Source organism: Corvus brachyrhynchos, unplaced genomic scaffold (genome assembly GCF_000691975.1).
Source record: "Corvus brachyrhynchos isolate BGI_N302 unplaced genomic scaffold, ASM69197v1 scaffold97, whole genome shotgun sequence".
Lineage (NCBI taxonomy): Eukaryota > Metazoa > Chordata > Aves > Passeriformes > Corvidae > Corvus > Corvus brachyrhynchos.
Window position 1 is genome coordinate 7160779 of NW_008239758.1, and position 11903 is coordinate 7172681.

The 11903-nt window shown below is 40.7% G+C and overlaps 1 protein-coding gene across 6 annotated transcripts in view; it reads left to right on the forward strand.

Annotated features, from left to right (window-relative positions):
• The window catches only part of CHD2 (chromodomain helicase DNA binding protein 2), an 84798-nt gene that overhangs the window by 22617 nt on the left and 50278 nt on the right, over positions 1 to 11903 (forward strand). For 4 of the 6 annotated variants that reach the window (XM_017742603.1, XM_017742608.1, XM_017742605.1 and 1 more), the window contains one exon: positions 5129 to 8777. In XM_017742603.1, coding sequence (XP_017598092.1) covers positions 8716 to 8777 — 62 coding nt within the window. In that variant the 5' untranslated portion in view covers positions 5129 to 8715. The remainder of the gene's footprint in view (positions 1 to 5128; positions 8778 to 11903) is intronic. The other 2 variants (XM_017742607.1, XM_017742604.1) reach the window with 2 other exon arrangements.

Here is an 11903-nt window from a genome sequence, read left to right on the forward strand (position 1 = left end):
CTCTTAGGAAATGAGCAGTACTTGGATAGTGCTCTCTCCCTGTCTGGCTGCAGAACAGCTTTCAGATCTGATTGTAGTTCTGGGGGCTTCTGTGATTTGACTCCAGATTTCACTGAGAACTTCTGTATCACAGTTTTGCTTGTTCAGAAGGGTTTTTGGTATGCAGGTGTCTGTCTCTAGAGAGGTACTGCACACAATTTGGATAACAAATGGTGTGGAAAGGATAGCAGGAAGAACGTGCCCTACAAGCATCTTGTGTTGCCCTTATGCTTCTGTCAGGATCAGTGAGAGGCTTTTAGCAGACAGTACTGTCTCCTGTTCTACAATCATTCTTTTTCTGTTCTTCATTCATAAAGCTCTGGCTTTGCACAAAACGATAAATGCTACTACAGTTTCCTGTATTTTTTTAAAATTAAACTGCTAGCTGATAGACTTGAAATCATTCCTCATATAGTCAAAACATAAAATTGGCAGGCTTGAGTAGATAAATTAATTCAGTTCTATACTGGATGAATATAGGGACAGAATTTTTTCCCATTTCCTTAACTAAAAGGAATTTGGTCTTGACCTTTTGTTGTCTCTGGCACATTTTGTGACTTTCTTGGGAGTTGCCTGTGGAAAGACACAAGTCCTTTTGTCTTCCTGTCTGCTTAAAATTCAGACTCCTTGATTGTGCGTATTTAATTAGGGCATCCATTGCATTTTGTGTACATGGATTAACTTTTTTGTGGGAAGCTCTATTCCTGTAGCACTGTGCTTTGGAATACATGCTTTTCTTTAAGAGACAGTTTCTTGGAGCCACTTCTTTCAGTCTGACGTGCTACCTGATTGAGCAAGGCCTTCCTTAAGCTTCAGATAGCTTGGGAAAATGTTGTTCCAAGATGCAAATCCACTCATTTTAGTGGCTAGATGACAGTGAATTTTAGCTGTCCTGTGGCTGTGTTTGTTAGCAGAGCACTCCAGCAGCCACTGCCTTCTGCACTGCCTCAGGTGCTGGGAGAAGCTGGTTTTGTACTCCAAAGTCCTGTGCTTCTCATGCGCTCCATGGTGTGGAGACTAATGTAGAGCTCTTCTGAAAGGGAAAAGGAATATGTGGGGGTAAGGTGCAAACCTTGTGAGGCTGTGTTACTCTGGCCTCCTGCTGCTTCTGGGTCCTTTTCATTTTGGACCAATTTTATCACTTGAGGTTTCAGTCCTGAAACAAAAGAAGTAGCAAAAGAGTTCATGGACTTTGAGGAATTCAAGTTTTTAATGTGTGTACATGAGCTCAGTTTTGATAAGCGTGTAATCTCTGTTAAGTTCTATTGCTTTGTTCTTTCAGAAGTCTTAAGCTATTTTTCCCACTGCAGGTGTGTGTAGAGCAGCCTATTTCTTGATACGTTTCTTCTCTAGCTCTATACTATCCACTGATGTCTTCCTAGCCCCAATCACCTGCTAGAATCTCTATAAACACATGACTCATGTTCCATTTTAATATTAATCTCCATGTGATTCCTACATCTTTCTATGTACATTCTTGTTTTTCCATTGGGTTGTAAATTAGCTATTGTCAGATCTGGCTTCTTGAGTAGAACTTTGGCTTTTCAGTTACATACTGAGTAATTCTTCTGTCCTTTTCTGGTTTACAGTCCTTACCTAAAGGAAGGGGTCAATGTGAAACCCTTAATTGACTTAATTGAAACTGTTGTCTACAAAAGAAGTTGCTTCAAAAAGCAGTTGTGAAAGCATTCAGATGGGTGGATCTTGATTGCATTCTCTGGTTAACGTGGTGTTTAGTTGAAGCACTGATGTTTATTTTTAATTCTTTTTTTTAAGAAGAAGGAAAATACTTGAAAACACCAGGAGCTTTGTTAAACTTGGCATACTTTGCTTAATGCAATAAAATTTATTATTTAAAAACAATACCCACAAAAGAGTGCATGTGTGAATAAAGTCAAGTCTTATTTGGAATTAACCTTGAAATCTGACAAACCTGGCAAATAGCATTTCTTACCTAAAAATATCCAAACCTACATGAGTTGTGCTTTTGCTGCTCTGTAAGGAACATCTGCTGGTGGTAAAAGCAGACTTAGAGCTGTCCAGAGCACTTAGTTCCTGCTAAAGACTGTACAGAATAACATGATGGACTTAGCTGTCAATAAAGGACACCTCTGTCCTTTCCTTCAGTGTAAGAATTACCAGGGATGTCTTTGAGAATAAAACCTTGCTTTACTGAACTTTGAAGTGTAGAACTTGAGGTTTGGTTTGCTCAGAACCTCCTTCTGTCCATTCAGCTCCCTCTGTTGGATTGAATTCCCTTTCCCAAGTAGGTCACCTCAGTTGAAAGTTTAAGCCTCAGATTTCATTCTGGAAAAGTTTGTAAATGTGTTGGTGTCTTATGCATGGGTGTTGTACGTGTTTGGCTTCAGTCTCGCACTTCAAGGAATGCAGGGTTTCAATGCCCCTGAAATGGCTGAAGCCATGGGTTTGGCCATGAGGGTTGTCTTACTTCTGTGATCTTTTAATGTAGCAACAAATAATTGCAAGAAAAGTTGAAGAGAAAAACTTTGTAAACTCAGATGTTTTGTAATTGTTGCCTTGAATCTTTAGGCAGGTTGGGAATGGATGGCAAGGAGTGTCAATGTGTTGCCAGTGGTTTGAAGAAAACTTTGTCAGTACTACATGACTACCCAGGTCCCTGATTTGTCGTGACCAAAATGCAGTGCTTGGAAACAAAACCAGTAACTAGTAGATGATAGAAGCTTGAAAAATGGGTGGATGCCTAATGCATTTTACAGAAGGAATGGAAGACTCATGTCATCTAGGGAAAAAAAATGGGTTTTTCAGTATCTACCTCAAGTGTAGGATCACTGCATATGTCTTCATGGAGGAGTGTATTTTTGTAACATTATTGAAATTTCTTAGTAAAATGTGCCTTAATTCATAAATAAACAAGTGCTGTGTAAGCTTTTAAAGCAAATGTAGATTTCACAAGTGTAGAGGCTGCTATTATTATTTTAGCCATTCCTATGGCAGCTTTTTGATGTATAATAACTTGGAGAACAAGGATGTGTTCTTAATTATAATACCTCATCAGTTCTGTTTACTGCTAATTATTTTACAAGGTTTAGAGAAGAGTTTAAGATGAACATCATGGGGTTACTTGCAAAGTTTTTGGTCCAACCCAATGTAGGTGAACCCAGTAGGGAAATTTGCCCTGAAATTGCTTTTGGCAGGTCCTCTGAGTGTCTGAGGCAGAGGGCTGACCCAACTGGAAAGAGCCTTTTAGGCGTGACTAATATGTAACTAAATTACCTTTTTTTAGAGGTGGGGAAAGTTGATGCCAGTAATTGGATTTCTGTATGTTAAGCTTATTGAAAATAACTACAGATTATTTTAATGGTCTTATTTATGGGTTTCCACTGTACTCATGTTAGTACTTCTGAGTGTTTGATTGTGACAATAATGGACAACTTTGTGGTGGTCATTTTTTTCATGTTTTAATGCCTCGGTCAAGGCATTAATTTGAAAAAATACTCAAAATTTTAATTCAAGTGCCTAAATATATTTGAAATCAGGTTAGTGAGAACTAGAAAAAAACCCAAACCAAACCCAAAGCAACCCTCAAACCAGCTTAGTGTGAGAGAAAAATACCTTTCAAAATATTTAATACCTTATCTTAACTGAGGATGAGTTGAATGTTAGAAACAAAGCATTTCTTTAAACTTGAAAGTTCAGTTTCTGAAAACTGAATGTCCTGGGGTTGAATATTCCTACAGCTACACACGTTTCACAGTGGAAAGTGAATTACCAGATCCCTTATCCCACTTTGATGTGCAATACATTGTGTTTAAGACAAGGGAGTCTATAGAACAGCATAAAACAGGACTCATGGGTACTTGAGAAAGCCAGACTGGGGCTTGTTGCACTGCTTCCAGTGCTCTTTGCTTTGCTGTAACTGGTTATTTTGAGATGAGACTGGGGAGACTGGGATGCTGAGGCGGAGACCACTAGATGGCCCCACTAGATTTTGCTGGGCTGTGGGTAATTTCTGCATCATTTGTCAGAATCTGCCCAGGATTATCAGGGAGCAGACTGGTGGTGAAATTGGCTTTCTGACTAAAACAAGGTTAAACCTATACATATGCAAAAGAATAAATTGATGTTGGAGTGCAGATACTCAAAATCATGAAGGCATTTTAAAACCCTTTTTGCATGTCAGCCCTACAGTCAGCATTGATTTCAAAATAATGTTCTTAACAGTAACTTCCTGTACTTAAGTTTTGCGTGTGAGGAGAAGTAGGGGTTTTCTTGAAGTAAATTGAACTTACATTTCTTGGAAGAAGATAGGAAGATGGGAACATTGGGTTTGTATTTATCCATGTGGATGTTGTTTGCCCAGTTTGGTTTGTCACTCACTTGTGGGCTTGGTTGCTGTTACATGATGAGTACGGTTGGAGTATGGAACAGGAGCCTTGCTAAAGGCAGCTAGTGTGACATGTGACCATTTTCATCTGATTTCTGATGTGTCCTTTCCCACCAGTAACTAAACCAGTCATTCCATTTGCTTGTGTGTTTGCTGTTGCACTCTGCACCTTTCATGAGCTGGAAAACTGGGTTAAGATGGTGGAATGTCTTGTCTCCAGTCACCATCTGTCTATAAGAAACCAGTTTTCATTGATTTTGATGGATCTCTGTCTTTGAAGGAAGGAGCTTCAACAGTATTTAAAAATTTTGACTTGTTACAAGAACCTTGGTCTTCTACTAAGCAGTGTCAGCTTCAGAGGATGGGCCAGTGCAATGAAAATGGTTGCAAGAGCAAATTTCTTAGATTTCCCACCCCAGATTTCTGTAGTAGTTTAACACTCCTGAAGAAATTTCAAATGGAATTCATGGATCCTGAAAGGGTTCTTGGACTTCTAATAATTTCTCCTGGTTTTTTTATAGTTTTGGTTAAACTTCCTATGTTTGATTCTTGAAGTGATTGTTTGACATTGTTTCTGATAAAAGTAGATATTGTGGACTGTGTAACATGGAATGAAGCATGAGTTACATGTTTAAATTATCTTCAAGGTACAGTAGTTGAATGTCTTAGTTTGAAGCTATGATGTGTATTCCAACAGCATCTTTCTTCTAATTTTTCATAAAGAATCCATTCAGATGAAGAGTGTCAAAAGGAGTCTGCGAATGAGACACCAAGATGGCAGTTCCACTGGGGATTGAGAGGTTGAGGAAATGGACTAATGCATGAGTGCTGGGATGTCTGTCCAAGAAAAGGATGTTAAAACGTGGACTCTCATGTTATTAAACCAGAGAAGATCTGGGTTGTGATCATCCTCTCAAAATGGACTTTGCATTTGAATTAATCAGTGACTATCCAATGATGGATCTATTTGAGGACTGGGTGGCAAAATTTTCCTTTTGGGTTGTTTTTGCATGACAGGCAAATTAATTTGGTACAAGATCTGTTGCTACCCCTTTTGAGAAAATGTAATTTTTTCAAGTGACTTTAAATAAAAGGTTTTGGTTTATTTCACACTTTGTGTTTGTCCTTTCTGGCTGAATTTTTTTTTTTATTGTGTTGATATTGAAGTGGGTTACATTTTTGGTTGCTATTAAACTGAGAAATACTTTAGCTGAGTACTGAAGGCAAGGTAAAATTTTGTGCTATACTTGATTTCAAATGTGGTTTTCATTCGCAAATTATGTTCACTTTGCCATGACTTCCAATGAATTTGTATTCGCTGGTTTGTTCATTGAGGTGCTTAGTATGAGGGGTTTTCAGTACTTGGCCTACTGTCAGGACACTGCTGCTGAACTTTGTGAAGTTATTTTAAGATGGAATTGATACCAGTTGAAGGCTGAGAAAATATCACAATAAAGGAGTACTCTAATGTTTTGTGTAACTTTTTTAGGTATGTTCTTGGGTTGTGTGTGGTTACAGAAGCTTTTCAACAGATTTCCTGGACTACAGACTTGCTGAACAGTCTCTTTGGTCTTAAAAATTGTTCTGTGCGAGTGTCCAATCTGCTTCACTGCTCTTGCATGTAGCCTTAGTGTCGTGATACTGTGCCATGTGTTTGGTGAGAAAAAACTGAGTTGTTTTTGATAGTGCTACAGATTACATGTTAACCTTTGCAAATGAATTTTAAAATTATTCTAATGCTCGAAGTCATGATTTCCTTACAGGTTTCTAGTGGATCTAATAATTTAATGGTAGCCATTTCTTCTCCATATATTTCACCTGAAACTCAAAGTTGTCTTTTGTTTTGTGCTGGAGGGCCAAGATGATAAACCTGGTGCTGAGATAACCTTGATATTATCTTTGAAAACCCAGGCAAAATCCTGTTCATTGTCTGTGTTTAACCATTTGCCTTGTTCAGACTTCTTTGGAAATACCCATTTTTACCATGATGAGTTGCTCGTACCTGTTCCATTCAGCCATTTTAATGGTACACGCTTGCTCCAGTTTGGTTTTGCTATGTGTTTTTATGGTGGAGTTGGATGCTGGGACCAACCTGAAGGGTTTCTCATTCACATGAGTGGATTTTCCTTAGTGTTACCCAAAAATGCTTGGAATGGTCTTGCATTGTGGTTTTTTCGTTCTTGCAGTTGAGGTGCAAGGAGTCTTCTGTGAATAATTGGTAAAGTGGAATTTTTTTAAATGGCTTGTGGCATTGGAGAGTTCCTTGTGAAACCCCTGTGGAAAGAGGATAGGTGGTTGTAGGAGATGAATGGCAGGTCTGTGGAGGAATTAAAGGGGGACTGTGTTGGTTCTACTGGTTGAATGGTTTTGAGCTGTTGGGATGCTGTGTCATGGATGTTCCCATAGAACCCCAAAGTAGCCCATTGCCCGTTTGTCCTCTGGTGGTCCCCCAGTGGCTGATGGCGCTGTCTTATTGTGATGCTTATGAATATGCAAGATGTCCTTGTGCTTTAAGGAGTTGGTTTTGCTCGTGGAAGACAACTGGTAGTCAGTATCAAGTGGTCAGGGGCTGCTTGGATCACCTCCATTCCCTTGGTGATACATCTTCCCAATTCCAGGATGTTGTGTTTGGAGGTGTCCATTGATTGATTTGCAGTTCTGCAGCTTGGTTACTGTGCAGCTTTAAAATTAATTTGTTGTGTTAAAAATCTGTTAATGACCATGAATGGGTTAAGAAAGTGCATTAGAAATAAGCAATTCGATGGTGTTGGACTGACTTGACCGCAGTGCCTTGGCATAGCTGGTAGAAATGGTGTGGCTGTTGGATTTGAGTTGTTGGGGGAAACCACTAGGGAGGCGCTGTGGAGCTGGAGGGCAATCTCGGCTCTGTGGGGTTGGTTTGGGAGTGGGTGATGCTCCTGTCCCCCCCTGCCAGTGCCAGCACTGGGGGGCAGAGGGAACAGCTGTTGTCTGGGGATTCTGCCACCGAACTGGGGGGAAGCTAAGCTGCCCCTTGGGTGGGGTGACCCCCAGCGTGGGCTGTTGCTGCCTACATGGCTGTGAGCTCCAGTTCCATGCCTTCAAAATGGCTTGTAACAGCACTACTTCCTGTCCAGGGAGGAAGTAATTTTAGCCCAGGCACTGAAATATTTAGCAAATCTTTAAAACAAAAGGCACAAATTCCATTTCTTTCTGGCTTCCAAAGGGTGCCTGAGCCACATGGGGTTAAGGTGCCCCTTGAGCTGGGGTAGTTGGAAGGAGCCAGGGCTGTGGGGTAGCAGGCACCCTTTAGGTGGAGGCTCTCTCTTTTTTTGGTAGAAATGAAGGGGTGGGTCTATGGTACATCACCTGAGTTGTGGGGTAAATGTAGAGAGTGTCAATCAAAGGCAGAGCTCAGAGCTGGGAAGGAGCTCTAGATGGCGGCTGTGCCTTAGAGAGAGCGCGCTCAGCTCCGTGCCTTCCCCAACACTTTACGCAACTTTCCCTAACTTTCGGGCAGCCTCAGGGGGCCCCCACAGCCCCTTGCCTCTCCTAGGCACTAATCGGGGGCCGAGCGGACCTTTTTCGGGCAGAAAAGCAGCTTTTGAGGGCTCCTTTTTCGTGCCTTGCTGGAAAGAAGAAGCCGTGGAGAGAGCCCAGGTCGTTGTTTTTCCAGCTTAGAAGCCATGGCGTACCTCCATTTTTGTGCGCTCTCCTAATGAGCTTTTTCCCCCGGACATTTTTGTACTAATTACCGCTTCTTTTGCTTTATCGGCAGCATATTTTTGGGATTAGAATATATATTTTTTTTTCATTTTCTGAAATTTGTATTTTATCGGTATAATTCTAAATATTTTGGATCTAATGTTTTTCCACTACCCGAAACTAGTATCGACTTGGTCCTGGCGGCGGTGCATGGATCAGGTAGGTGAGCAATTAATAATAATAATTTTTAAATTTCTGCCGTTTTGAGTACTTTGATTTTCGACCGATTTGTGCTGTATTGGGATGACGCAATAAGATACAGAGATTATTTGCATCCAGTGTTACTTTGGGAAAGTTTGCAGGATGCTCCTCTCCTGTGTTTATTCTCGGATTTTTCTTGTAAAAATGATTATTTGTTTTAAATCTCCGGTTTGCCGTGTTGATCAGTGTTGTGTATTGTTATAACAATATCATTGCAGCGTCAGGACTTTGTTCCTGATAATGAAAGCCAGTGAAACGAACTGGGACCTTACCTTTCTTTCAACTTTTGACAGTAAATACCTGGGCACAGGACTTCAAAGCAAACAGACACCCCTGACCCCCTTTTAATATTTAAGAATAAAAAGATGATGAGAAATAAGGACAAAAGCCAAGGAGAGGAGGGTTCAGTCCACAGCAATGCATCGAGGTATGACCTATCAACTTTCTTTTTTTTTTTTTTTTTTGTAAAACCTGTGAATACCCTGTTTACTTTGACAGCCTTGGGTTACTGTCAGTGCTTAATAGAAAACATTTTACTGATTTTGCTTCCTTTTTAAGGAATGACCTTGAGATTGTTAGCATGCCACACCCTAATTTTTTTTGGTAGCAATTTCTGAAAGTTGTGTTGTGACTTAAGGGCCCATGTCCTAGGCAAAAGGTACTGTACCTTTATTCAGGGCAGCCCTTGCCCCTGTATGATGTTTTTCCAGCTTTTGAATTTCAGTTTTTAGGTTTTTTGTGCTGTGAAAAATGACCTTGTCGGTTTAGCCATTGCTGCATTGCACCATTTTACATACAAGGCAAATTTTTCTTTGAAGAATCTCAGAAGTCTAAACTTTAACTGAGGGCCATACAGAAGCCTGGTGTAGTAGTAAATTATAGTAAATAGGCACAAGAAAAAGTTACATGAATGAAAAAAAGCTTATTTTGAAATATAAACTGGAAAGTGCCTCTGTGTCGGATACCTCTTACTTCAGATTTTATTTTAGCTTGTAGAACTTTGATTCTGTTGAGGTATTTTAGAATATTTTTATACAATTTAACGAGACTTTGTCCTGCTGGTGATGGCATTTTGTATTATAAAATATACCCTGGGACTGCTCACAAGAGGCACCAGATGCTTTGCTTGTTTTGTTTAACGTATTTTTGCTCAGAGTATTTTTATTTACTTTTGTCGAGTAATGAGATTCTTTACAGATTTTTATAAACTAAACCTTGATGTGGGAAAAGTGTGAAATACTGAAAATGTTTGTTTGCTGGGAATGCAGAAGTGCAATTACCAAATCGCTCATTTTGTATTTAAAGGGTTGCCTCCTCCAAAAATTGGAAATTAAACTATATGCATTTTTGTTTTCTAGTTTGTAAATATTACTGAGTTTTGCATTTTGTTAATTTTAATTGAATCTTGGTCTGTTTCTTTTTCTCTGGTGTTGTCTTCCTGCATTTTAAACCAACATTAATAAAAAAGAACTCTGAACTGTCTGTTGTATCACATGTGCTCTATGTGATGTTCAGGTGTTTGAATAGTATTCTTGATGTCCAGTATTTAACCTTCCTTAAGCACACGAACTTGAAATAGTGTGGTAACACATATATATATTATCAAGTTACTGTAACCTTCTGTTATAAACTTGGATGCTGTTCTGGGTGTATTAAAATTGCAGTCAAATTTTAAATTCTAAAATGGATATAGGTAAGTTAGTTTTAGTTTGAAATTAGTATTAACTAAATTAGCCTCAGGGATATTTGAAGCATTACATGTAGCACTTCAACAGAGCTTTTCTAATAATGCCGTTTAAAAACACATCAGATTTTCATATTGTGCTTTCTTTACTGTAAATGCTGCATGCAAAATATTGTGGGAAAAGTCACCATTTATAAAAAATTATTTATTATTCGGCTTACATAAATTTTTATGCTTTTTTAAAGTGGAGATTATCAACAAGAACAGCAACAGACATAATTTGTTGAGGAAATTTAAAGTATTTTATCAGTGTTGGAAAGGAATAGGAGCTAAAATCTGAGCTATGTAGCAGGAGTCCCACAGGGGGTTTTGTCCTTAGGGGTATGAGATTTGCATAGTGTCTCGTGTGCTTTTGGGGTTTTCATTGAAAGGTTATTTATCATAATTGATCCATTTACATTTAACACCTGTTGTGTGAAGTTACCCTTCTCCCCCTTCACATCTTCTTTTTTTTTTTTCAAACCTGCTGTGTGTGACACCAACACACCTGAAGTGTGGGAGCAATCGGGCACAGGATATTTGCAAGTGAACCCTGTTGAGCTTATTTGTGAGCTGTGAGTCAGCTCAATGTCATAAAATGGGCTTTACTTCCTGAGGCTGACCTGAAGTAGGGGAAATGATTTCTAGGAAGTAAAGCCACCACTTTGCTGTATTGTAACCCAGAAATGCACCAGTGTCTGCACTTCACGTGCTGGTGAGGCCAGCTTGGCATCCATGGAAGTATTTGAACATGGAAGTTGCACAGTCCTGGTGGGAGCCCTGGGTGCTGGAAGAGGTGGATATGGCTGGTGCCATTCACCTGGGCTGGAGAAAGGTGTTAAGAGTGGAAGAAAATACAGTTCTTGCACACCACTGTAGTGCCCTGAGGAATTGAGTCCCACCTTTCCAGCTCTAAGGAAATACAAAGGCCTGTGCTGAGTAAACAAAAGTGCCTGAGAATTGTCCCAAAGCAGATGATTATTCTTGGGGAGAGAGATGGTGTTAACTCTTTACAGTTTGTAAGCTGAGCATTGTACTCCTGCCTTTGTAGGTGCCCAGCAACACCTGTCCTTTGTGCTTTGACAGTAAATCGAACTTGGAGCTGAGTGATTTCATGCAACTTTCCCCAACGGGGGAAAAGTTGCTCTGGGTCTGCTGCAGTTCCTGCTTACCCCCACCTGTGTGCCTGGGATTTGCATAAGTAATTGAACACAATCTGCTGTATTTTCTAGCATCCTCTGTGCTGCACGTCTGAAGGGCAGGTAGTGTGAAGGTACATCCATGGTCGGCCCTCATGGGAAGTGTAGAGGCCGGAGGCAGGCTGGGGCCCCCTTAAAGCCCAGGAGTGAGTTTTGCAGGGATAGCAAAAATACGTAGTTTTCTTTTCCCTTGGCCTGTATCTGTTGCATTTGCGCTCCCACCTCTGAAATACCCGGCGTGGGAACGGTTTGAGCTGCAGACCCTGCAAGGCTGGACAAACGCCGTGTCTGTATCCAGCTCTGGGCTTCTCTAGCATTAAAACATCTTTTTTGGGGGGGAAAAATAGGTTGCGGTCGGTTAGCTCCCAGGCCGTTTTCTGTGCCGAGCTGGAGCTCCGAGGTCTGAAATGGCGTGTTTTTGCTGAGCAGCCACCTCCCAGCGCAGGGCTCTGCACAGCACAACACCCTCGCCTGACGTGGCAGCCATTTTATGGAGATGTCGGTACACACGAACCAGCATTTGGCGGAGCGGGGGAGGGGAGGGAAGCGATCGCGTTAAGCACAAGCTGCCCCCCTTGTGTGGCGCTGGGAGCAGGGGGCAGCCCGCTGTCGTTGGGGCAGCGGTGGGGCC